The sequence below is a fragment of the Tupaia chinensis genome, unplaced genomic scaffold, assembly GCF_000334495.1.
Source record: "Tupaia chinensis unplaced genomic scaffold, TupChi_1.0 Scaffold000001_1, whole genome shotgun sequence".
Taxonomy (NCBI): Eukaryota; Metazoa; Chordata; class Mammalia; order Scandentia; family Tupaiidae; genus Tupaia; species Tupaia belangeri.
The window spans coordinates 5181844-5207231 of NW_006159427.1; the positions used below are offsets into that span (position 1 = coordinate 5181844).

The window sequence follows — 25388 nt, forward strand, 5'->3', positions numbered from 1 at the left end:
AAAAAAAAAAAAATGCATTTAGGATCTGGCAAGTGGTGTGGTAGCTAAGGGTACTAGACTTCCACATGGCCAACCTCAGTTTGAGTCCCAGACATGGCAACTTGCTGTCTCACTTTCCTTTCTCTCTCTCTCTCTCTCTCTCTATCCCCCTCTCTGGTCAAATTAAAATAAATGAATACATTCATATGTACATAATAAATAAAGTTAAATTTAAAAAATATATTTGTGGCAAATGTTTGTGAAGCACTGTATTTATTAAAGCAAGCATTTTTTATTCAATTATTCTTTGTACCCCAATTTTTTATTAGTGTAAAACAGGCTAGGAAAGCAAAATTTGCCTTGGAAAATAGGTTTTCTCTTAAAACTCAAACAAAAACATTTTACAATGAATGGAAATCTTTATGGTATTGACATAATGGTTATATCACTGGACTCCCATGTAGTCGACTGTGGTTTGAGTCCCAGACCCTGTGGCTTAAACCTCATGCCTGGTGTGTATGTGTGTGTGCCCAAGATCCCAAGAGGAGAATGGAGGAGATGGGATTGAGGTATGGCCATCCCTCGGGGGGTGGGGAGTGATTTCTCGCTTTCTGTCTCTTTGGTAAGTACACATGTCCTATAACAAAAATCTGTTAAAAAAAACTTTATAAAGGTGATTTATATAGTTTTCATATATTTATATAGTGGCAAAGCTAAGACGAAAAAATAGAAAGGGAAGTGAGAAATCAGGAGTACACAGGCCAATCTTGAAATTAGACAGTAGAAGGGGAAATACTATGAAGATTTCATTTTCGTTTGTGTGTATTTTCCAGTTTAAATGTTTGGATATGGAGCTTTTCAGTTTTGAGGAGAATAATTCTCAATATGGAAAAGATAGTGAGTTAATTGTAAACTTGGAGATCAATTTTAGAGAACTTTGAGGAAACCAGAGTGGTGGTAAGTAGGTGCCGATAAGTGGGAAATGAGGGAAAAACAACTAACTCACGTTATCCTATTCTGCCAGAAAAAGACATTTAAACAATGAATCTAATAGATCCTGCCCTCAAGAAGCTCTTGCTTATGTAGGGAGTAACACCATGACTACACTGTATCATGGTAAATGCTGTCATAGAAGCAAAGATTCTCAGAACGGGTGACTGAGTTCTGGAGATGACTGGAGCTCATGTGAAGAGACAGAGGAGTGTTTCCAAGAGAAAGAGCACATGTGAGAACACAGTGAGAAGGAAGGGTTTACTTTTTACTTTTTATATTAGATGTTTAGGTTCATAGGATCTTTTAATTTCTTTCCTTCTCTTTTTTTTATCTTTTTAAGTTTTTGCTATGTGTGCTCACTAAAGGGAGAAAGAGGGAAAGTGAAGAATCATCCTCTAGTGGTGATGGTCACTCTGCAGTCCCCTCTCCTCCAGTTTCCTCTCAGGATTTTAGGTATACATGTACATTCACTTGTCATGATTTTCAGACTACTAAATCTGGGACTTGAACCACACAGCCATGTGGGATCTAGCACCTTAATCTTCATGCCAACTGCTGGCCCAGAAAGGATCTTTTATAAATAAGTTTTTCAGTTCAGTTGAGAAATATGTAACTTTGTGAATAATAAATTGCTTTTACTGTTTCACAGACTGACATCACACCTCTTGAACTTGCCATGAATGAAAATAAACAGCAAATGGTGGAATTCTTAAGAAAGAAAGAAGCAAATATGCATGCCATTGATAGGCCACAAAGGTATAGTACTGCTTTTTTGTGTTGTTTTATTTTTCTTTTTTAAGATTTTTTTTTTTCACTATAGGGCGCGTGCGCTCGCCAGACAGACAGAGAGAGACATAGAGACAGAAAGCGAGAAATCACCCCCCTAGGGGGGATGGTCACGCCACAATCCCTTCTCCTCCATTCTCCTCTCGGGATCTTGGGCACGCACGCACACGCGCCCGGCGTGAGTTTTAAGCCACCGGGTCCGGGATGCGAACTGCGGTCGACTACGTGGGAGTCCAGCGACATAGCCATTACACTAACTGCTGGTTCCCTCTTTTTTAAGATTTTTGTCAGAAGGCCTGTGTGCTTATCAGAAAGAAGACAGAGAGAGAAAGGAGAAGTGAAAAGTCACCCCTGAGTGGGAATGGCCATGCCACAATCACTTCTCCTCCATTCTCATCTTAGGATTTTGGGCACATGTGTACCTGGCGTGATTTTCAAGCTACTGCATCTGGGACTTGAACTGCAGTTGGTCATATGGGAATCTAGCGCCTTAACCACCATGCCAACTGCTGGCCCCAACACAGGGAATATGTTCTAATTCCCCTGTGGATGGCTTAAATTGTGAATAATACTGAATCCTATATAAACTATGTCTTGTCCTATGCATATCTACCTATGGTAAAGTTTAATTTACAAATTAGGCATAGTAAGAGAGTAACAACACTAATAATAGAATGGGACAATTATAACAGTGTACCATATTTGAGTTATGAGAGAGGGAATTGAGCAGATAGCTGACTAGGGACATCCATCATGGGATCACTTAAGGCAAAGATTCCAAAAAAACTAGATAGATGGCTGCATCTCAAGTAGAAGAATGAAATGAGACTGGCAGAAACAAGAACAGGATAGTGGGAGGCTTTTGGGGTGCCAAGTCTTGAGCAGGAGACACAAGGAGGTCAATTGTTTGAACTTGGAAAGGAACCGGAGCTTACCAGAGCCTTTCACTGTGGGAGAGAGGTGAATGGAACTCCCCTCAGAAGCTTTGAGCTCCCTGCTTCTACTTCAACTCGAGTACTCCCCAGCTGCAGGAGAACACTGAGATGCACACACACCTCTCTTGGGCAAATAGAGCAGACGTAGTCATTGCCTCGTCCACTTTCTAGCCTCCCCTTCAGCCCTGTGGGCTGGTGTGCCATTCTTTCCTGTACCCCATCTATGCAGGAGGGTGTGTGCAACCTCCAGCCTCAACAGTAACAACTCCTGCCCTGCCCACCTGCAATGGATTGCCTGTGGAGGGTACTGCATCTGTGGAGAGAATTAGGCAGTAGAGCAGACAGTTTCTCTGTCTTCAGAGCATGTACACAAAGGCTGAACTAAACACCTAGCCGCCCTCTGAGTCACAACTCCTTAACTAGCAGCTACATCCCTCTTTGTGTGACCCATCCAAGACAGGTTAATGTTGATGCTTCCTTTCAATTGGTATCTTTACCTGACTGCCTTCCCTAGAGGAGGACCTCATGCCCTAGACAGGGTGTTAGAGTTCAGGTGACCACTCCACAGGGTAGCAGTTGCTGTCAGTTTGAAGGAATCCACTCTCTTTACAGGTTGAATATCCGTACATAATGCTAACCCTTGCCTAGAGCCTGAAAACATAGGCTCACAGGCCCCCATCATTCCTACTGGTGTCTCTGACAATATACAGAGTCTTCTATACTAAGCTCAACTAGAACCAAAGTCAATATGATCCAATCAATACTAAAAGACATGGCTATAGGAAAAACGAGTAAATGACCAAATTTAAAATAAAAGATACTACTGGACCAGCAGGTGCTGTGGAGGTCATGGTGACTAGATGCCACCTGACTAACTGCATGCTTCAAGTCCCTGACCTGGTGGCTTGAGAAATGCCAGTTTGCATGCCCAAATGTTGAGAGGAGAATGGAGGAGAAGGGATCATGGTGTGGCCATCCCTCTTGGGGGGGAGGATGATTTCTCACTTTACATCTCTTTCTGTCTCTCTCTAGTGGGTACACATGCCCTATAGCAAAACTTTAAAAAAGAAAAAATATTACCACTATAAAACCCAAGCTATGTAATAGAAGAAATGACTATCCTAGCAGATGTCAAAATATCAACTCAGGGACGCAAGAAACATGAAAAAAGAAGAAAATATCTCTGCCCCACCTCTTTGGTAACAATGGGCAAAATGCTAGAAATCACAGAAATGTCAAAAAATGGATTTCAGAATACTGACTATTAAAAAGCTCAACAAGGGGCCAGTAGGTGGTGTCATGGTTAAGGTGCTAGACTCCCACATGGCCGACCACAGTTAGAGTCCTGGACCTGGCAGTTTGCTTTCTCACTTTCCCTCTCTCTCTCCCCAGTCAAATTTAAAAATAATAATAAATAAAGTTAAATAATAATTTTTAAATAATTATTTATTATTTTAATTAATTAATTATTTATTTTAATTTGACCAGAGAGGGGCAGAGCAAGACAGCTTGAGAGAGAGAAAGTGAGAAAGCAAATTGCCACATCCGGGACTCGAACTATGGTCAGCCATGTGGGAGTCCAGCACCCTTAACTATACACACCAGGTATGCCAGTTTCAAATAGGAAACCTCAATAAAATGCAGAACATAGATGAGCAGTTCCAAATGATGAGATAGCAATGCATGGCATAATGAGAAATTTACTAGCACAATGGATATCTTAAGCACAAACAGAAATCCTGGAGATGAATATAGTATATGAAAAAAAATTCTGTAGAGATCATGAAAAACTGGTTAGACCATACAGAAGGAGGAATCTCTGCACTTGAAGATGCATCTTTTGAAGTAGTCCACACCATCAGAAGAAAGAAAAAAAAATTGAAAAAAAAAAGGGAAATTTTGGACACTATTAAGTGACCACATACCCATATAATAGGTAGCTTAGAAGGTGAAGAAATGGGAAGAGACATGGAAAATTTATTTCACAAAATAGTAACTGAAGGGACCAGCAGTTAGCGTAATGGCTATGTCGCTGGACTCTGACCGTGGTTCGAGTCCCGGACCCAGTGGCTTAAACTCACGCCGGGTGAGTGTGTGTACGTGCCCAAGATCCCGAGAGGAGAATGGAGGAGAAGGGATTGCAGCGTGGCCATCCCCCCTGGGAGGTGATTTCTCTCTTTCTGTCTCTCTGTCTCTCTCTGTCTGTCTGGTGAGCGCACACACCCTATAGCAAAAGCCTCTCAAAAAAAAAAAAAAATAGTAACTGGAAACCTCCCAAATCTTAAGAGAAATACAGATAAGCAGATCTGAGAAATTCAAACGATGTTAAATAGATTCAGCCTAAAATCTTCTCTAAGATACATAACTATAATGTTATAGTTGTATAGAGAAACAGATCCTGCATGACCAACTGGGTCCTGATAGCCTGAAAAAATTCCAAATACATGTGTGTGTATGCTTCAAATCCTTATAGAATGAAGAAATTGAGGGAAAAGGATGGTGGCATTATCATACCCCACTGGGAATGCTTTCTCTGTCTCTGTCTCTTTTTCTTTTGCATGCACTCTCTGGCAGTAAAATAAACAAACAAACAAACAAAAAAAACCCCAAAGAATCCATCAAACAACTCTCAGGTGTAAATTTTCTAAAGTTGCAGGATACACAATCAACAGAAAAATCTGTAGCATTTTTGTATATCAATGATGAATGGACCGAGATAGAAAATGAAGAAATCCTATTTACAATATCCACATAAACAAAATATGCCTAGGAATAAATCTCATCAAGGAAGTGAAAAATCTATGAGATTTCCCAGTGTTAGTGAGTGCCCAAGCAGATTCAAATGGATAAGACTACTATCATTTCTGCTCAAAAAGGACACAAATTTTGGAATCAACCCAGCCTGGATAATGTCTATGGGGAGCTGTTTTTCCCTAGAATGCAGCTTCCTCGCAGCTTGAGTAGCCTGGAGCTGGTTTTCCAAGTTGTTGCCATTTATGCTTTTGACAGTGTCGTCAAAGGACCAATTTATAGTGCCCTGGTTGTTGCAGTTTTCCTGCAGTGAAGGAGTAGCATCCGGAAATGAGCTTACATTTCTTCTTTTCAGCATCTGGTCATCCTTTTTAGCTTTCCCAGCTCCATATTAACTTTTATTCTTCGCTGCCTCTTTTCTGTACTGTCTTTTCCCTTGTTCTTGAATCTGTTAAGACAGGCAACTGGTGAATTAACATTCTCATTGGTGGACATGGTTATGAGACAAAGGGAGAAAGTTGCTCGATGGCTCAGGCTCCCACAAGAGATGATGTGGGGCTCACAGGCTGGGGATCCCCAGCCCTTGCAATGTCTACCATGGCTCAGCCTTAAGACGGTGTGCCTTATGTTTATTTCTAATCCACAGTCCCCCCACTCAGAAAAACACGTTCTACTGAGCGAGCAAGGAGCATGGTAGTTAAGGCACTGGATTCCCCCATCTTAACCAAAAAAAATCTGCCTTGCAAGGAAGCCATTCAACAGAATTCTCTAAATCTAAAATAGGTTAGTTAGATTTAACAGAACTAAGCCCCATCTTTGACTCATTGGTATCCATGTATTAAAGTAGGGTTTTGTCCTCCAAGTCAGTTGAAGATGAACATGGACATTGTTATTCTAACAAAGATCTACTGGTTCAGTTCGAGTAGGTAAAGAAGAAATAACAGTAACACACAGGTCAGATGTAGACGTCTTTTAGTTTTCTATCCTTGATTAGCTCGATAATAAGGGGACAATTGTCTAATTTGATGATATATTTAAAAATTTAGTTAGATATCCTGAATTACACACCACAAAGAAAACATAATAATAACCATAATTGGGACTTAATAACATTTTTTGAAAACTAAAACATTTGAAAGTTAAAGCCTATAAAAGAGCATACATTGGGTTACAGCTGGGATTCCAAAGTATTTTTAGTAATAAAGTTAAAGAACAAATTATTCTATTGCTTTGCTGTTTCTTTAAGGATATTAAAAAAAAAATACCTTGTTAAATCTTCATAACAGCCTAGTAGACTAAGGCAATAAAGTTCTTACCTCTTAGAAGACCTTGAGTCTAAGAGAAGTAACTTGCCTAAGAACATACAGCTGTTTGTTACAGATCTAAAACTTTCATTCAGAACACTTTTCATTATGTCAAGTAACTGGTTAATTTACTGAGCTATACTGCCCTCAAGTCATGACTTACTTTTTTCTTCTTTAATTATAAGCTTAATAAAAAGTTTGTAGAGCTTTGAAGTATGTGGGATAATTAAAATTCTGATATTATCTCTGATACTGTCTGAATTACTGTAAGAGTTTAATATACTAGGTCATCAGAAAGTCATGATCTATGTTTTTCTTTGCAAAAATGTATCATGACTCTCCTGACAACCCAATATCGGTAAATGTTTTTCATATAGATATTAAAATAGTAACTTTATTTATCTTTTTTTTATATAGTAATTGCCATCTACTTTTTAAAAATGACGAAGATTACAAACCTAAAATGTCTCAAAATAACAATCCAGGTAAGACTTCTAGTAGTAAGTTACTCTTGGTGACCCCACTGTAAAGAAAGAATAAGAATGTTTTCTTTTTAAGTTTATTTATTTATTCTGTGTGTGAGAGAGAGAGAGAGGAAGAGAGAAGCACTTTCCACAGGGTCTTCACACTATTAGTCTACACTCAAATTCACCAGTGTGCATCCTGGGCACATTCTGGTAGTTTGCACAAAGAGGCCCTGGGATGGGAATGTGGGACTGTGTCATGTGGGTCCAGTTGCATTACCCCTGTGCCACCAACTAGGCCTGAAATTTTTTGTTTTGTTTGTTTTAGTTTTGCTATAGGATGCTCCAGAGAGAGACAGAGAGAAAGGAAGTGAGAAATCACCCCCCAGGGGGATGATTACATTGCAGTCGCTTTTCCTCCATTCTCCTCTTGGGATTTAGGCCATGCATGCACACATGCCCAGCGTGCTTTTCAAGCTCCCAGGTGAGTTGGCCACGTGGGATCTAGTGCCTTAACTACTGCTGAATATAGGCCTGAAAGTTTTAGTCATAGAAGAACAGTTGGAAAAAAAAAACCCCAAAATATAGGCCAAGCAGTGAAAATTCATGCTGGATGCTATTGCTGAGCAAGCTGAGGCCACATAAGAGGCTTGGATTTGATTTCCAGCCTATACTAAAGAGCCGGGCATGTCAGTGTATGCCTATAGCCCCATCACTTGTGTGGATGAGGCAGAAGGATTAAAGCATAGTGGGACCTTGTTTAAAAAAATAACTGACACAGGGCCCCAGGTGGCATGGTGGGTAAGGTGCTGGACTCCCACAGGGCTGACCAAGGTTCTCGTCCCAGACCTGGCAGCTTGAAACTCATGCTGGTGTGTGCATGTGCCCAAAATCCTAAGAGCATGGAGGAGAAGGGGTTGCAGTGTGGCCATCTCCCTGGGAATGATCTCTCACGTTCTCTCTCACTGTCTCTGTTACTCTCTGGCTGGTGCATACACCCTATGGCAAAAATCTTAAATCACACACACACACGCACACACACAAATGAAACAACTGATGCAAACCAGTGTGTAAGATTCATGTGTGTTTTTTCTTAATTTCTTTTTTTTTCCACGCACATACACTTTATTAGTTTCCTCTACAAGAGACAACATCATCAATATTTTTAACAGAAATCTCAGGTCATTTGAGTGGCCTAACAGATCCAAGGAAGGAAAATGAAAAATACTTGAATTAATCAAAAGGCACTGCAATACCACCAAACCTAATACCACAGTGGTAGTAGGCTAAGGAAGATTAAGCTACAATAAATCACCTAAAGTGAATGTTAATGATTATACAGCAGGAAGTGAGTTTGCTTTCCAGAACACACTGGGATAATGATCATTTGGACTCAAGAAGATATCTGGCCGGGAAAAGGTCAAGACGGCTGAAGGTAAAGCCAAATCAAAAGGAATAGGTACAAAGGAGAATCGAAGCTACATAGGTCGAGCAGATGGCGATGGATCAGGCTTCTTCCTCCCAAGAAACATTTGTTGAGCTGTGCTAAATCATTCTCCCCCCCCCTCCCTCATCAAACCCCCCTCCCAGTACCTATTCAAGCTGAGATGCTTGCTCCTACCTTACAGGGTACTCAGCTAACAGGACTAGGTTTGGGGCTGCCCAGGGCTCCTGCTATAATTTAGCATAGACCTTAGAGAAGCTCTCACATACATGGGTTGGCTTTGTTGCTAGCTGTTAGGAACAAAGAAAACCCTGAAGCATTCACATGCAAAGCAGTCTGAGCTTCCTAAATCACTTTCAAACACCCCTACACAACACCTTCAAAAATCTGAAATCTTGCAGCAGCTGAGTTGTATAGTTAAAGCTGCAAGGCTCACAAAATCATCAAGGAAGCCAGAATGAGACAATGCAGGTAGGATTTCCCAGCAGTCTTCAATCTGACTTTCCTTAATTTAGGATAAATTCTAATATACTTGATGTGGGACGTAGAAAGCTACACTGGAGCAAGCTGAGTCTTTTGCTGAATTTTTCATCAAATACCAAGGGAAAACAAGGATGAGGTTGATTTTATTTTATTTATTTATTTAGAGAGGTTTCCACTATAGGGCGCGTGCGCCCGCCAGACAGACAGAGACAGACAGAAAGTGAGAAATTACCCCCCAGGGGGGATGGCCACGCCGCAATCCCTTCTCCTCCAGTCTCCTCTTGGGATCTTGGGCACGCATGCACACGCGCCCGGCGTTTTAAGCCACCGGGTCCGGGACGCGAACCGCGGTCAACTACGTGGGAGTCCAGCAACATAGCCATTACACTAACTGCTGGTCCCAGGTTGATTTTACTTTTAAAAAGCCTTAGAAGTTACTCTGTTATAAAAGGGACATGGCTGAATAGGTAGGACACAGATTTCCTGTTGTGGGTTCTCCTGATAGCCTCTGCCAGGATCATGGAGATGTCGATAACCTGTATTTTAGAACATTGCTTCATCTTGTCCTCCTGAGGTATGGTATTGGTGACTACTACTGCTTCAAAGCAAGCATTGTTGATGCGAGAGATGGCTGGACCAGAGAAGATTCCATGAGTTAAGATAGCATAAACTCTAGGGGAACCAGCAGGTACTTTCAATAGACCTGTCTCCAGGGTCAGTAGTTGACCCATAATTTGTGGCATGGTGGTTAACACAGCTGGATCCCACATGGCTGACTTTGTGGTTGGAATCTCAGTCAAGGGGCTTGAAAAACACTCCAGGCATGCATGTGCACATGCCCAGTGTGTTCTAAAAGCCACCGAGTCCAGGATTCCAATTATGTAGTTGGCCATGTGGGAGCCAGTGCCTTAATACCACACCACCTGCTGGTCTGTAATCTGGTGTTTGATCCTAAACTGAACAGTTTTGACTGAAGAGCTGGAGACATTATGTTGTGTCGCAACTAAATGTACTTTCTTCTAACTGGTCTTAGTGCCATTATTCTAGAAAAATCATGCTGTTTGACACTGTCAGCTTATGATACTGATTCTGCTTCTGACAACATTTCTGTTAGTTTGGTAATGTTCAATTAGAGTTATAGCCATTTTACAAAACAGCTCACTTATAGTTATCAAATTTTAGTAATCTCATTCTTCCTTGCATTTAATAAGTTCAGAGGGGAAGTAAGAGTTTGTAATGCATTATAGGCACTGCTCACTTAGTGACTGATACCAAGTTTCCATCGGTTAAGTGAATTGATTGAAAGGCAGGAAGTTTAAAGGCAAATATCTTGTGGTGTGTTGTGGCATGATAAAGTATATATTTTTCAATAGATCACATGTGACAACACCCTAAAATAATATAATTCTATCCATATAAAAGGCATACATTAGAAAAGTACCAGAAAGCAGCAAGACACACCAAAACATAATACATCTAACTATCATTGTTAGTTATTCTGAATACTACTATTGGTGTATAATAAATAAAGTACAGATTTATAAAAGAAATATTCAGTCTTGTATGATTGCAAATCCTTTGTGTAGTTCTTAATTACAAAAACAAGACAAATAATGAGATAAAGGATTGCAGAGACTCAGACTGAGGAAGGGGATTTCCCCCATGCTGGAGAAATGGGCATAAATCTGAGTGATCATTAAAGAAGTAGGTAGTTAAGTGAGAAAAGGCTGTAATTGGCTACCAATTGTATAATCAATATTCATTCTAGTGTAGTCTCCAGGTATAGTACCAAAGAATACTTTGTAACAAAGAATGAGTTTAAAAATCTTTATTTTGCTCTTATTGATTTAAAATGTGTTTTATTCTTCTCTTTAATAGTGGAGGAAAGTTCTGAAGAAGACTCTATAAGCAGGTAAGATTTTAGAGATTTTTAAAAATTGAAAGTTAACTAAGGGAATACAGAGACAAGAAACTGTTGCGTGTTCTCCTCTGGGCCAGGCACCATATTTTGTGCTTAGTATTTGTTATAACTATCACAACAGCTTTGCAAAGTACTTGCTAACTAGGCAATTGTGGTTCAGAGAGGTTGGTTAATTGGCCAATAATCCCATGCCATAGTTAGTAAGTAGTTGACCCATAACTACTGTCAGTCCTGAAAGCTCCCAAATTCATTGTCTTGCTCATCAGCATAGACTAATAGGAACCTCTGCAGTGCTGGGATCTAGTACAGATCAAGTCTGATCAATATAGAAAGTCCGATTTAGTTACATATTGACTTTGATTTAGCTTTCCTAAGAAAACCTTAGTTTGTCCTAATATATTTGAAAATTACACTGACAACCAGTACCTTGTTTTTACCATCAAAAATTCAAGGGCACATCTCACTTAGCTGTGGTCATAGGACCATAGGTTTTACATAGTAAAGATCAAACAAGGCCAGCAGGTGGCATGGTGGTTGGGGCACTGGACTCCCTCCCACATGGCAGACCATGGTTTGAGTCCCAGACCTGATGGCTTGCTTTCTCATTTTCTCCCTTCTCTCTCTCTCTCTCCCTGTTTGTGTTTTTCTCTGGTAAATAGACATGCCCTCTAGCAAATTAAAATAATTTAATTAAATAATTCTTAAAAGAGATCAAGCAAGTGCTAGAAAGAGATTATTTTACCATAAGTGAAGAGTGTCTACATATAAATCATGTTAGTTAATTTAACATCCATTTAGAGAATTTGGTGCTGGCATGTGGCATAGTGGTTAAGGGCACTGGATTCCCACATGGCTGACCACAGTTCAAGTCCCAGACCTGGCAGCTTGCTTTCTCACTTTCTCTCTCTCACTCTGTCCCTCTCTGGTCAAAGTAAAATAAGTAAATAAATAAATAAGTAGATAAAGGTAAATAAAATAATTCTTTAAAAAAATCCATTTAGAGAATTATTTTAAAAATTTGCTATAGGGCACATGTGCTCATCAGAGAAAGACAGAGACAGAAAGCATCCTCAGAGGGGATACCCATACCACAAGCCTCCATTCTGTCCATTCTCTTTTTGGGATCTTTGACATGCATGTACATGTGTCCACATGTTTTTCAAGCAATCAGGTCCAGCACTTGAATGATGCAGTTAGCTATGTGGTAGCAGCTTCCTTAACCACTACATCACTGACTTGCCCTAGAGAATATTTTTCTTGTTCTAATTTTTTTCTCTTTTTAATTTGCTATAAGATACTGTGCCTGTACTAGAGAGAGACAGAGGAAGAGAGGGAAAATGAGAAGCACCTCTTGGGAGAGGATGACCATAATGCAGTCCCTTCTTCTTCATTCTCTTCTCAGGATTTTGTGCATACAGGCACATGCTCCTGGCATGTTTTTTGAGCTGCAAGGTCTGGGACTCAAATTGCTCAGTTGGCCATGTGGGATCCACTTGCTTTAACTACCATGCCACATGGGTGGCCCCCTTGAGGATATTTTTAATTGATCGATTTTTCTACTTACTGATGTCCCAGGCTGGTTTTCTCCTCAGGCTACAACTCCTGCCTAGTTGTTTTTCTTCTATGGCTTTTTTTTTCCTCCTAAAAAAATGTACACTCTCTAGAGAAAAAGAGAGGGAGAAAACACACCCTAATGGAGCATGATCATACCACAATCCATTTTAGCATTCTCTGTCTAATAGTTTCTTAGTTTTGTACATGGTTAGACTGGGAATTTTCCAAATCTTTCCACTATTTCCCACTGAATTTCACTAAAATCAGTAAGGAGCAACCAAGCAGCAGATTTGATCATTTGGTTGTTTAGAAACTTCTTTTGGACTGGCAGGTGGTGTGTTGGTTATGGTGGCTGAATCCTATATGACTGACTGTGCAATTTAAGTTATGGACCTGGTGGCTTAAAAAACATGCTGGGCACGTGTGTGTGCATGCCCAAGATCCTGAGAGGAGAATGAAGTAGAAAGGACTGCAGCATGACCGTTCTCTCTGGCCAGCATTTCTCACTATCCTCTCTGTTTCTGCCAGGTGTATGTACCCTGTAGCAAACTAAAAGGAGGTGTTTTTTGTTTGTTTGTTTGTTTGTTTGTTTGTTTTGTTTTGTTTTGTTTTGTTTTTCTGCTAGAGAACATAGATCACCATTAAAAAAAAAAAAATTCTGCCAGAAGGTGCATGCACTTGCTGGAGAAAGACAGAGAGACACTGAGTGAGAAAGTATCCCCCATAGGGGACAGTCACACCACAGTCCCCTCTCTTCCATTTCTCCTTTCAAAATTTTGAGCATACACACATCTTCCTGATGTTTGTTGTTCAAGTTGCTGGGTCTGGGGCTCAAAATTTACAATTAGCTATGTGAGATCTAGCTGCTTTAATTTATTTTTTAATTTTTATTTTGTGATTTTTTAATTTATCATTACTACTATTTTTAAAATTTGCTACAGGGCACATGCACTCATTAGAGAGAGACAGAGGGAGACAGAGAGGGACAGAAAATGAGAAAGCAAGCTGCTAAGTCTGGGACTTAAACCACGGTCGACCATGTGAGGATCTAGTGCCACAACCGCCATGCCACCTGCTGATGCCCAGCTGCTGTAATTAATGAATTATATATATATGAATCATTTTATTTAACTTTATTAATTTAATTTGACCAGAGAGGAACAGAGTGAGAGAAAGAGAAAGTAAGAAAGCAAGCCACCAGGTCCAGGACCAAACCTCCGTCAGCCATGGGAGTCCAGTGCCCTTAGCCACTATGCCAGCCCCCCCAGCTGCTTTAATTTAACTACCATGCCACCAGCTAGTCCAGATCACTATTCTTAACTTTCTACAACACCTTAGTGCAGGAACACAATGTGGCCAAATACTTTGCTACCTCATAACAAGGTGACCTTTTCTCTAGCTCCCAATAAGTTCATCCTCTTTTTCTGAAATCAGAACAGCTTTCACTCTATATTTTTATCTGTATCCTGTCACACACCTTTAACCAATTTTTTAAAAGTTTCAATTCAGGACCAGCAGATAGTGTGGTGGTTAAGGCACTGGACTCCCACATGGCCGACCTGCAGTTCTAGTTCCAGACCTGGCGGCTTGCTTTCTCACTTTCCATTTCTCTCTCTCTGGTCAAATTTTAAAAATAATAATAACAAATAAAATTAAATAAATAAATAAAAATTTAAAAAGTTCCAGTTCATTTCTAAACCATTCTTCTTCGAAGCCTTCACCATAATCTGGGCTTTCACTAGCTTGCTTCTTCAAACTCTTAACAGCCTCTGCCTATTACCCAGTTTCAAAATTAAACTGGGAGCTTTGCCACAATAGAGGGAATATGACATTTCTGCATATCTGTATTACAACACAACCCTGCTAGCTGTGCCAATTTACCCTATTAGTTTGTTACTGTGTTGCTAAATAGGAATACTTAAAACTGGGTATGTTGTAAAGATTAAGTAGGTTATTTGGTTTATCAGTCTGGTGACTAAAAACTGTAAAAGGACCTGGCATCAGGCTGGCTTCTGGTTATAATCACAACATTGCCCACAGAAGCAGGTAGGTCAGCAGCTACTGCAGAGACAGGTGGACAGAGACAAAGAGGGAAAGGAAGAGAAAACAGACCTTCCCACCTTCTCTGTTTGTTCCTCCCATGCTCCCCACCGATTGGATGGGGCCCTCCTATTAGCCCCGCCTCTTAAAGGGCTCATCACCTCCTGAAGCTATTGGCTGCCAGACCTTGGGGGACAAACTTATCTGTATCTCCAAACCACAGGAGATTTCCAAGTTTTAATTTCATCGAGAATGTCATTTAATATGCAGATAACTGACCTTATTTAGATCCCTTGGTAATGAGATGAACTCACGTATTGTTTTTTTCACTCTAAAGCATTTCCAAGAAACCTAATATTGATGATTCATGGCCTACCTCGGATGACGACTTCTTAGGTCTTGAGCCCAAGGTAATGTGCTGGCCATCAAAATAATTTTCTTTCTTTGAAGCTCTGGATTTAGTTTTGTATAGTATTCACTCTTAAAATTTATCAGTGATCCTACTTATCATTGTTTTATATTTGTAACTGAAATTTGGTCAGAGTAAGCCATTTTATAGAACTAGGACTAGTTGACTTTTCCCCTTCTTTTTACTTTGGTAAATACCATGTAATTGTAAATACTTGAGACAGTTATAGCTGGAAAAAAAATGAATGGACTGGAAAATCCATAGTGGTAAGAAAATTAAACTGGGAGATTTGCCACAATAGAGGACATATGAAATTTGGTCAAGGATTATTTGGATAAGGATTCTTACTTTTATTTTATTTTTAATTTTAGGAGAGATTTTTTGCTATAGGGTGTATGTGCTTGGTGAAAGAGAGAGAGTTAGAAAGCTAGAAATCATCACCCCCCAGGGTGGATGGCCATGGCACAATCCCTTCTCCTCCTGGGATTTTGGGCCTCATGCACATGTGCCCAGCATGTTTCAAGCCTCCAGGCTCAGGACTTGAACCACAGCTGACCATGTGGGAGTCCAACAACGTATCCATTACTCCATTTGCTTGTCCCAGGACTCTTTTAAATCATACTAACATGACTGTTACAGTACTCAATCCAGAATACATCTTTAATGGATTCAGTTGTCATAATAATCATAGACTGTCTCTGGTATCTTTCAGTTCCAAACAATACAGAACATAGTGTGTGTGTGTGTGTGTGTATATATATATATATGCATATTTTTACATATATATATATTTAACCAGAGAGGGACAGAGACAGAGGAGAGGGAGAGAGACAGCGAGAAAGTGAGAAAGCAAGCCACCAGGTTCGGGACTCAGACCATGGTTAGCCATGTGGGAGTCTAGCACCCTTAATAACCACACCACTTGCTGGGCCCCAATACTTTATTTTGTTATCACATAGTTTATTTATTTTTTTATTTTTATTTTTTTGCCATAGGGCTCATGTGCTTGCTGGAAAAACAGGGAGACAGAGAGAGGGGAAAGTATGAAATCATCCCCCATGGGGAATGACCATGCTGTGTAATCCCTTCTTCATTCTCTTCCCAGAAGTTTGGGTACATGTGACATGTACCAAGCATGAAGCCACCAGGTGTGGGACTTAAACTGTGGTTGGTCATGTGGTACTCCAACACCATAACCACTATGTCCCCATATCACATCGTTTTTAAGAGAGAATTTTTTTCTATTTCTACCCATAGGTTTATATTAAACTCAAATAATATTAGAAATTGTGGAAATTTAGAAATTTAAATTCTCTTTCACAAAATTGATATTGCAAAGAGATTCCATTGTGTTTTCTAGGTCATTCCATTATGAATACATTTTAAACTTGGGACTAGCAGTTGACATAATGGCTGTGTCACTGGACTCCAGTGTAGCCAACTGTGGTTCAAGTCCTGGTCCTGGTGGCTTAAACTCACACCGGGCACATGTGCGTGCGTGCCCAAGATCCCCAGAGGAGAATGGAGGAGAAGGGATTGCGGTGTGACCATCTCCCCTGGGGGTGATTTCTCGCTTTCTGTCTCTCTGTCTCTCTCTGTCTTTCTGGCGAGTGCATGCACTCTATAGCAAAAACCTTTCAAAGTCATGGTGGTAAGGTGCTGGATTCCACATGGCCACCTCTGCAGTTTGAGTCCCAGACCCAGTGTCTTGGAAAACCTCCAGGCACATGTACCTGCATACCCAAAATCCCAATAAAAGAGTAGAGGAGAGGGAATTATGGCGTGGTCATCCCCTCAGGGGGATGATTTCTCATTTTTCCTTTCCCTTTCTCTCTGTCTCTGATGAGCACATATGTCTTATGACATATATCTAAATAAAAGAAAAAGAAAAAGAATTCTTCATTTAATTGAAGAATAACTATTTTACATAAAATTATAGCCAGTTCTAGAAGTAGAAATCCTTTCTTTTAAAAAAAAAGACTGCTATAGGGCATGTGCGCTTACTGAAGAGAGTTAGAGGAAGTGCAAATGAGAGAATCATCCCTCAGGGTCTTGACCACATTACAGTCTCATCTCCTTGTGGGAGTTTTGGGCACACACGTACATGTGCCCAGTGTGTTTTTTAAGCCTTTGGATTCAGACTAGAACAACGTTAGTTGTCTATGTGGGATCCAGTTACTTTAACTCCATGCCACTTGATTGGCCGGAAGCAGAAATTCTTAACATATGATAAAACTTCAGTTTCAGAAAAAAGTTTTATTTGCGTTATAGTTATTTATTTATTAGATTTTTGTCAAAGGGTATGTGCACTTACTGGAGAGAGACAGAGTGATAGAAGTTGAAAAATCACCCCCTAGAGGATGGCCTTGTCACAGTCCCTTTTCTTTCTTTTCTTGGGCTTTTGGGCATGCCTGTACATGCACCCAGTGTGATTTTCAAGCCACCAGATCCAGGACTTGAACTGCTCTCAGCCATGTGGGAGTTCAGCACCTTAACCACTGTGCCATCTGCTGGCCCTATTGTTACAGTTTCAAAAAGTATCTACTCAAAGTCCTCATATCCTATTCTAAAATGAATATCAGGATTTTTTGTATTTAGTTATTTAAACATTCATTCTAAAGCTCCAGTATCACTTTGAGCTATTGGAGGTTAGGAAACATATTTGTGAGTACTCTAGTGCCCCCAGAATAAGGTCTTATGTATAAGGAGCAGTTAAATATTTCCAAAATGTGAATAAATGAGCAGACTAATGTATTTCTAAATAATGTAATGTTACAAGTAATGTGTGCTATATTTAATAATTAAGCCTATGAAATTATAAAAATGTTGCTTAAATTTATAGTCCCTTTTAGTTAGGATGTGTAAGTTCAGGTGGGTTATGTTAAGGAAATATGTGCTAAATATGAAAGAAATAAATTTGAAATATTTCATAAATAGGGAAGAAGGTTATAGTGTATTTTCTGGTGCTCTTCAACTGTGAACTTGGATTAGGAATTTTAGATAAAAATTGCTTAAACTTTTTTTTAGTTTCAATTCATGTTCTATTAAATAAATGTATATTTTAAATTTTGCTATAGGGCATGTATGCTTGCCTGAGAGAGAGAGAAAGTGAGAAATCACCCCTCAGGGGAGACTGGCCATACCACAATCCCTTCTCTATCTCTTGGGATCTTGGGCATGCACACACTTGCCCCTGGTGTGATCTTCAAACCACTGTATTTGGGACTTCAACTGTGCAGTCAGCCATGTGGGATCCAGTGCCTTAACTTCCATGTCACCTGCTGACCCCTAGAGAGATTTTTGAAGCCATTAATTGTTTTTTAGTATTCTAATTGCCAGTTTTTTCCTTCAAGTTAAAAGTTGATGGAAAATTCCTTTTTTCCATTTTTCTCTCATTCTTGTAGTATTACTGCAGCTTTCAGGTAGTGATAGATCGGGCTAGCCCAGTACCTAGGAACCTGGAGCCTGTATGGCTGACTGCAGTCAAATCCCGGCCCTACTTGCTGGAAAAACACAACAGGCATATGTCTGAGTGTGCCCTAAATCCCAACAGGATGGTGAAGTGGAGGAAAGGGACTGTGGCATGGGCCATTCACCATAAAGGCATGCTTTCCCCCTCTGTCCCTCTCTGATTCTCTGTCTCTCTCTGGCAAGCACACATGCCCTCTGGCAATTGTGAGCAATAACAGGTAGTGATAAATGACTATGTTTAATTAATTGGATAATAGTAGGAGTAATAGGATTAAACTTTTTGTTACATTGGTATTTATAAAAAATGTAGAATAATACAAATAAGTATTACTAAGGATATTGTATGAACAAAAATCCTGTTTTATATACACTGACCAATTGAATAGAAGCAATTTATACTCTTTGTAATTCCAATCCATCTAACTAAATAAGATGCTACTTAAACCTAAACTCTCACATTTGTCCCCAAAAGCAGTAATTCATGCAAGTATAAGTCATGTGAACACATTTCAAATAAAACTACTATTAATTTAAATATTTTAATGTTAGTTTTTAAAAATTATTTTGCTTAACTTTATTTATTTAATTATCTGACCAGACAGGGACAGAGAGAGAGAGAGAAAGAGAAAGTGAGAAAGTAAGAAAGCAAGCCACCGGGAACCAGCAGTTAGCGTAATGGCTATGTCGCTGGACTCCCACGTAGTCGACCGCAGTTCGCATCCCAGACCCGGTGGCTTAAAACTCACGCCGGGCGCGTGTGCGTGCGTGCCCAAGATCCCGAGAAGAGAATGGAAGAGAAGGGATTGCGGCGTGCCCATCCCCTCTGGGGGGGTGATTTCTCGCTTTCTGTCTCTCTCTGTCTGTCTGGGGAGCGCACGCGCCCCATAGCGAAAACCTCTCTAAAAAAAAAAAGAAAGAAAGCCACCAGGTCGAGGACTTGAACTGTGGTTGACCATGTGGGAGGCCAGCACCCTTAACTACCACGCCACCTGCTGGCCCCTCATGTTAGTTTTTAAGAAATATTCTAGGCTACCTAGAGATAAATATTTGTTCTAGGTTATTTTTATTAAGAAAATTATCTGGGGCTGGCAGGTGGCATGATGGCTACGGCAGCTGGACTCCCACATGGCTCACCATGGTTTTAGTCCCAGATCTGGCAGTTGCTCTCTCATTTTCCTTCTCTCTGTGTGTCTCTCTGGTCAATTTCAAAACAAAAAATAAAATAAAATAATGACAATGAATAAAATTAAAATAATTCTAAAATAAAAGGAATAATCTCATGAATATAATGGTATTTTTGTCATAATCCATTAGAGTTAGGAAGAGTAACTTATTTATTTATTTATTTTAGAATTTTGTAATAGGGTATGTGTGCTCGCTGGAGGGAGAGAGAGACAGAGAGAGAGAGAGAGAGAGAGAGAGAGAGGTCACCCCCAGAGAGAGAGAGAGAGGTGTCACCCCCAGGAGGGATGCCATACCACAGTCCCTTCTCCTTTACTCTTCTCTAGGGATTTCGCACATACACCTTCACGTGCTGGCATGTTTTTCAAGCAGCTGGATATGGAAGTCAAACCAGGATATTATGGGTGCACTTGGACATACCCAGTATCTACCAGCCAGGGAGGAGTACCATTGTTTTGTTTTGTTTTGTTTTTGCCAGAGGGTGCCTGTGTTCACAGAGGGAGGCACAGTGAAGATAGGGAAAGTGAGAAATCACCTCCCATGGGACATGGCCACATCACAATGCCTGTTCCTCTATTCCCCTTTTGGGATTCTGGGCACTTATTCACATGCATATGCCCAGGATCCCTCTCAAGCTGCTGGGTCCAGAACTTGAACTGGATCGGCCATGTGGGAATATGGCACCTTAACCACCATACCTCCTGCTGGTCCCAGGAGTAACCTTTTTGAGGATATCCGTATCATCTTCCATAAACCTTACTCCATGGGAAGATGTAGGTTTGTAAGTGGAAGAATTGGGTTTTATATTTACACATGAATGACTCTAAAACCTGTGTTCTTTGTGTTAGATCATATACTAATAGTGATGATTGTATTTATTTAATCAAATTTGATGCTTGTTACTCTTTTCTTTTTTGACAGTTTTCTTGTACTTTATTAAAGTGCTGATACTTTTGTTCTTAAAGCTACTTTTTCTTCCCTAGGAGGCCCCAAAACCAAACTTAAGAAAGCTAGTGATCGCTTCTCGGCAATACATGAAAAACAGTAAGCTATTTGATGACTGCCTTTTTTTGTGTTATTTATTGATTTGAAATTATACATATTTTCATGTACTCTTTACTTTGGTTTTACTGTAGTGGAAGCAAAATATGGTACTGGGAAACCAGGAAATAGAACCCTGTTGGAAGACAGTGATTCCGCTAGTCCAAATGAAGAGGTAGGTGAAACCCTTCCTCAAACAGCGGTCAAAGGGGAGAGCTTTTCTCATTGTGCCTTTCCATCACCTGACCATTTTCTAAAACCTTCCCTCAACTCTAGGAATTCCTCACTTTACAAAGGTAAATTAAAAAGAAAAAACAACTTTTCCTATACTTTTATCACATCTATAGTGTGACAAAATCTATATAATGATGGTAAGGATCTGTATAATAATGGTAAGGATCCTAGAAAGAAGTGGAAATCCTAGGGGCCAGCAGGTGATAAGGCAGCTGGATCCCACCTTCTCAACAGTGTGGTTTGCACTGTGGATTTGTAGGCTTGAAAAACATGCTGAGGAGGCTGGCAGGTGGGGTGGTGTGGTTAAGGCACTAGACTCCCACATGGCTGATCACAGTTCTAGTCCCAGACCTGGCGGCTTGGTTTCTCACTTTCCCTCTCTTTTCCTCTCTCTGTCTGCATATGCACAATAGCAAACAAAAAAATAATAATAAAAATAAAATACATGCTGAGTATGTGTGTGTGCATGCCCAAAATCCCAAGAAAAGGGATTGGAACATGGCCATCTCCCCTAGGGGGATGATTTCTCACCCCACCCCCAACTTTCTGCCTCTCCCAGTGAGCACATGCACCCTATAGCAAAAACTAAAATTTAAAAAAGAAAAAAAAAATGGAAATCCTCAACATCATAGTAGGAAATAAATGTTAATTACTATAGAGGTAAATGTATAGGACTGAGATGTGTAAAAGTTGGGAGTAATAAATAATTCTCAGGTATACCCTTATGGAAGGAGAGAATTTGAATGGACACAAAAATGGAAACTTAACTGTTGATCATAATGTGTATGGTACTGTCTTTGACTGGACTGATACGCAGTGTTTTCATGCTAGGAAGACTCACTTTGTCTGCTGTGAAGATGTGCAGTGATTAAATGTGAAAAAAATGAGAAAAATTTAAAAATGAGTACATAAAACAAACAAAAGGAAAGCTACCCAAGGAAACAATGAAGCAGATGTGACCAGAAAGAGGGGGATAAAAGAGAATAATTCATTTAAGAAGGGCAACTTAAATATAGAGAGTCAAGATGGGAGAGATTATTATAAAAGCAACAGAAATGGGGTTAAGCGAAAACAGGAGCTCTGTATTATGAAATATACTAGAAGTTATTTTAAATGTAAATTTAAGCTAAATCCAGATAACGAAATGAATGCTCATATTCTTCTTAATGATGTATATCTGATTTTCTTTTTTAGTTTTTAGAGATTTTTTGCTACAGGGCACATGTGCTTGCTGGAGAGATAGAAAGTGAGAAATCACCCCTTGAGGAAATGGCCATACCTCAATCCTTTCTTCTCCATTCTCCTTTTGGGATCTGGGACACACACACACAAAGGCCCGGTGTGAGTTTTAAGCCACCAGGTCCGAGGCTCGAACCATGGTCAACTATGTAGGAGTCCAGCGATATAATCATCTGCTGTTCTCATTATAGCTGATTTTTAAAAAGAATTATTTATGTAATTTTGTTTATTATTGTTATTTTTAAAAATCTGACCAGGGAGAGAAAAGGAAAAGTGAGTGAGAAAGCAAACCATTAGGTCTGGGAGTTAAACTGCAGTCCATCATATGAGAGTCCAGTGTGTTAACCATGATGCCACTTGCCAGCCTCCAATTTTTAGCTGATTTTAATGAAGAACTGAGAGAAATTTCATTCTCACTTTTTTTTTTTTTCTTAAGGCACGTGTGTTTGCCAGAGAGAGAGAGAAAAAGTGAGAAATCATCCCCAAGGAGGGGTGGCAATGCCGCTGTCCCTTTTCTTCTGTTCTCCTCAGTTTTTTAGTCACACATGCATATATTTCTGGTGTTATTTTTCAAGCTGTTGAGTCCAGGACAACTATCTGGGATCTAGCGCCTTAACTTCTACACTACCTGCTGACCCCAACTTTCACCATTTTTAATCTAGCATGATCTGTTCATAGGTAATGAATGTATTTAATTGTTATATTTAATCTAGCAAAATCTGTGTCTATAGTACTGTAAAGTGAAATCAGTTTTAGGTCTTATTAGATTATTATGAATTATTTTCCCCTCATTTATGAGAGAAGAACAGAGCGAGAAGGATAGGACAAGGGAGGGAGACAGAGACAGGCATTTTCTACATGGTTTCACCATGTCATAATTTGCCTGAACCAGCCTCCAAATTGGCTAGAATTAGTGTTCCCAATACTGGCATGTTCAGGGTTAGCATGGGAAACAAACCTGGGCCTCCCATGTGGCTTCTTGCCTCTCAAGTGGTGCTGTTTGTGTGTCACTGCAACTGGGCCTGAATTACTAGTTTTTGCTTCTTTGGTTTCTTGTGGTTTTATGACTTAACTTAGTGTTTGGTATATCCTTAATTTCCTTATCTAATTTATCTTAATTGCTTGATAAAACCATGGTAACTCTTTTACATCTTTTTGAGAATAAGGAGAGAATATAAATAAATAATTTTGGGGCCAGCAGGAGGCATGGTGGTTAAGGGTACTGGACTCTCACATGACTGACTGCAGTTTGAGTCCCAGACCTGGTGTCTTGTTTTCCCACTTTCTCTCTCTCTCTCTCTCTTTCACTCCGTTCTTATCTGGTCAAATAAAAATAAAAATAATAAAGTTAAATAAAATAATTCTTTAATACATACATAAATAAAAATTTTATTTAATCTTTTTATTAAAATTAATGTTTCTGGGGACCAGCAGTTAGCGTAATGGCTATGTCGCTGGACTCCCACGTAGTCGACCGCGGTTCGAATCCCGGACCCGGTGGCTTAAACTCACACCGGGCGCGTGTGCGTGCGTGCTCAAGATCCCGAGAGGAGAATGGAGGAGAAGGGATTGCGGTGTGACCATCCCCCCTAGGGGGTGATTTCTCACTTTTTGTCTCTCTGTCTCTCTCTGTCTGGCAAGTGCACGTGCCCTATAGCAAAAACTTCTAAAAAATATATATATATTAAAGTTTCTAGTGGGGCCAGCAGGTTGCATACTGGTTAAGGTGTTAGACTCCCACATGGCTGTGGTTTGAGTCCCAGACCTGGTAGCTTGAAAGTCACGGTAGGTGTGTGTTCATGTATATGTGGGTGCCAAAATCCCAGGAAGAGAATGGAGGAAGAGGGATTGTGGCATGGTCATCCCCCCCAGGGGGTGATTTCTCATTTTCCCTCTCGCTGTCTCTCTTTGGCGAGCACATGTCCTATGGCAAAAATCTTAAAATAAAAATTAAAGTTTTTGGTTATACAAATGAAGATTTTAATTTGTATTCGTTAAATGATAAAATTATAAGTTGTAACACTCTTAAAAAGATGTAGAAATTATTTCCTTTGGAACCATCCTGATTATTTTTTCCTAAAAATATCTGTATGTAACAGACCATTATGCATACATCAAAAGAATGATTTTATAATTTATGATTTTTTTCTAAAATAAGCTACTTATTATCGTAGAACCATAAGGAAAAAAATATTCCTAACAGAGTAATCAAATTTATCTCTTCTTTTTCCTCTTTTTACCAGAGAGTACTTTCCTGAGAGAGACAGAGAGAGAGAGAAAGCACCTTTCAATTGGGTGTAGTTCAGCCACAATCCCTTATCCTCCACTTCTCCTCCCTTTTGCGATTGTTGGCACACCACTGGAGTGGGGATTGAACTCACTTGGGGTCCAGCTCCCTTAGCCACCATGCCACAATCCAATGCACGGATTCATCTCTTGAAGATAATTTTTTACTTTAAAAAGTATCTCCAGTGGGAGCCAGTTGGTGGTACTTATAGACTCGATACTCTGTGATGCTGACTCACCTGGAATGTGCTGGGTTTGTGAACATAGACCTCCCCGAATACACCAGCCACATATGTGTCCCTGATCTGGGACTGACTGAACTGGGGGTGGATTATGGTGTAAGATCCTGTTGGGGGCAGTGTCTCTCTCTTTGTCTCATTCATGGAAGAAATAATTAAGACTTTAAGAAAAGTCTTCAGCATTGAGGACATGTCCTAGTAATCTCAGAAAGCTTAAATAACTTTATTTATAGTTGTTAAACCTTATACATAAATTCAATAATTCCGTTGATTTGGTTTTTTAGTCTCTTTCTTCTCTCCTTATGTGACTATTGGGTCCTCTGTGACAATCATAGATAAATTTAAAGACTTTTAAATCTTCAGACCAGGGGGGCTAGCAAGTAGAGTGGTGGTAGAAGCCCTGGACTCCCACATGGCCGACTTCAGTTTGAGTCCTAGACCTGTTAGCTTGCTTTCTTATCTTTTTTCTCTGCTGGGGTCCGGCCTCGGCAGTGGAGGGTGGCTCGTACACAGGAAGGCGACACGGGTGATCAGGAACAAAAAATTAGACTGAAACCTCATTGCTCCTTAGCATGTTCTCAGCCGGCCACAGCCAGAGCCAGCTCCAGGCTGCTGCGCTGTGGCTATTAAAAC

At 40.0% G+C, this 25388-nt stretch overlaps 1 protein-coding gene across 9 annotated transcripts in view; it reads left to right on the forward strand.

Annotated features, from left to right (window-relative positions):
* Window positions 1-25388, forward strand: part of ANKRD26 (ankyrin repeat domain 26) — a 122340-nt gene that overhangs the window by 5238 nt on the left and 91714 nt on the right. For all 9 annotated transcript variants that reach the window (XM_027769852.1, XM_027769861.1, XM_027769925.1 and 6 more), the window contains 6 exons: window positions 1622-1728; window positions 7166-7233; window positions 11018-11051; window positions 14992-15064; window positions 20700-20760; window positions 20853-20932. In XM_027769852.1, coding sequence (XP_027625653.1) covers window positions 1622-1728; window positions 7166-7233; window positions 11018-11051; window positions 14992-15064; window positions 20700-20760; window positions 20853-20932 — 423 coding nt within the window. The remainder of the gene's footprint in view (window positions 1-1621; window positions 1729-7165; window positions 7234-11017; window positions 11052-14991; window positions 15065-20699; window positions 20761-20852; window positions 20933-25388) is intronic.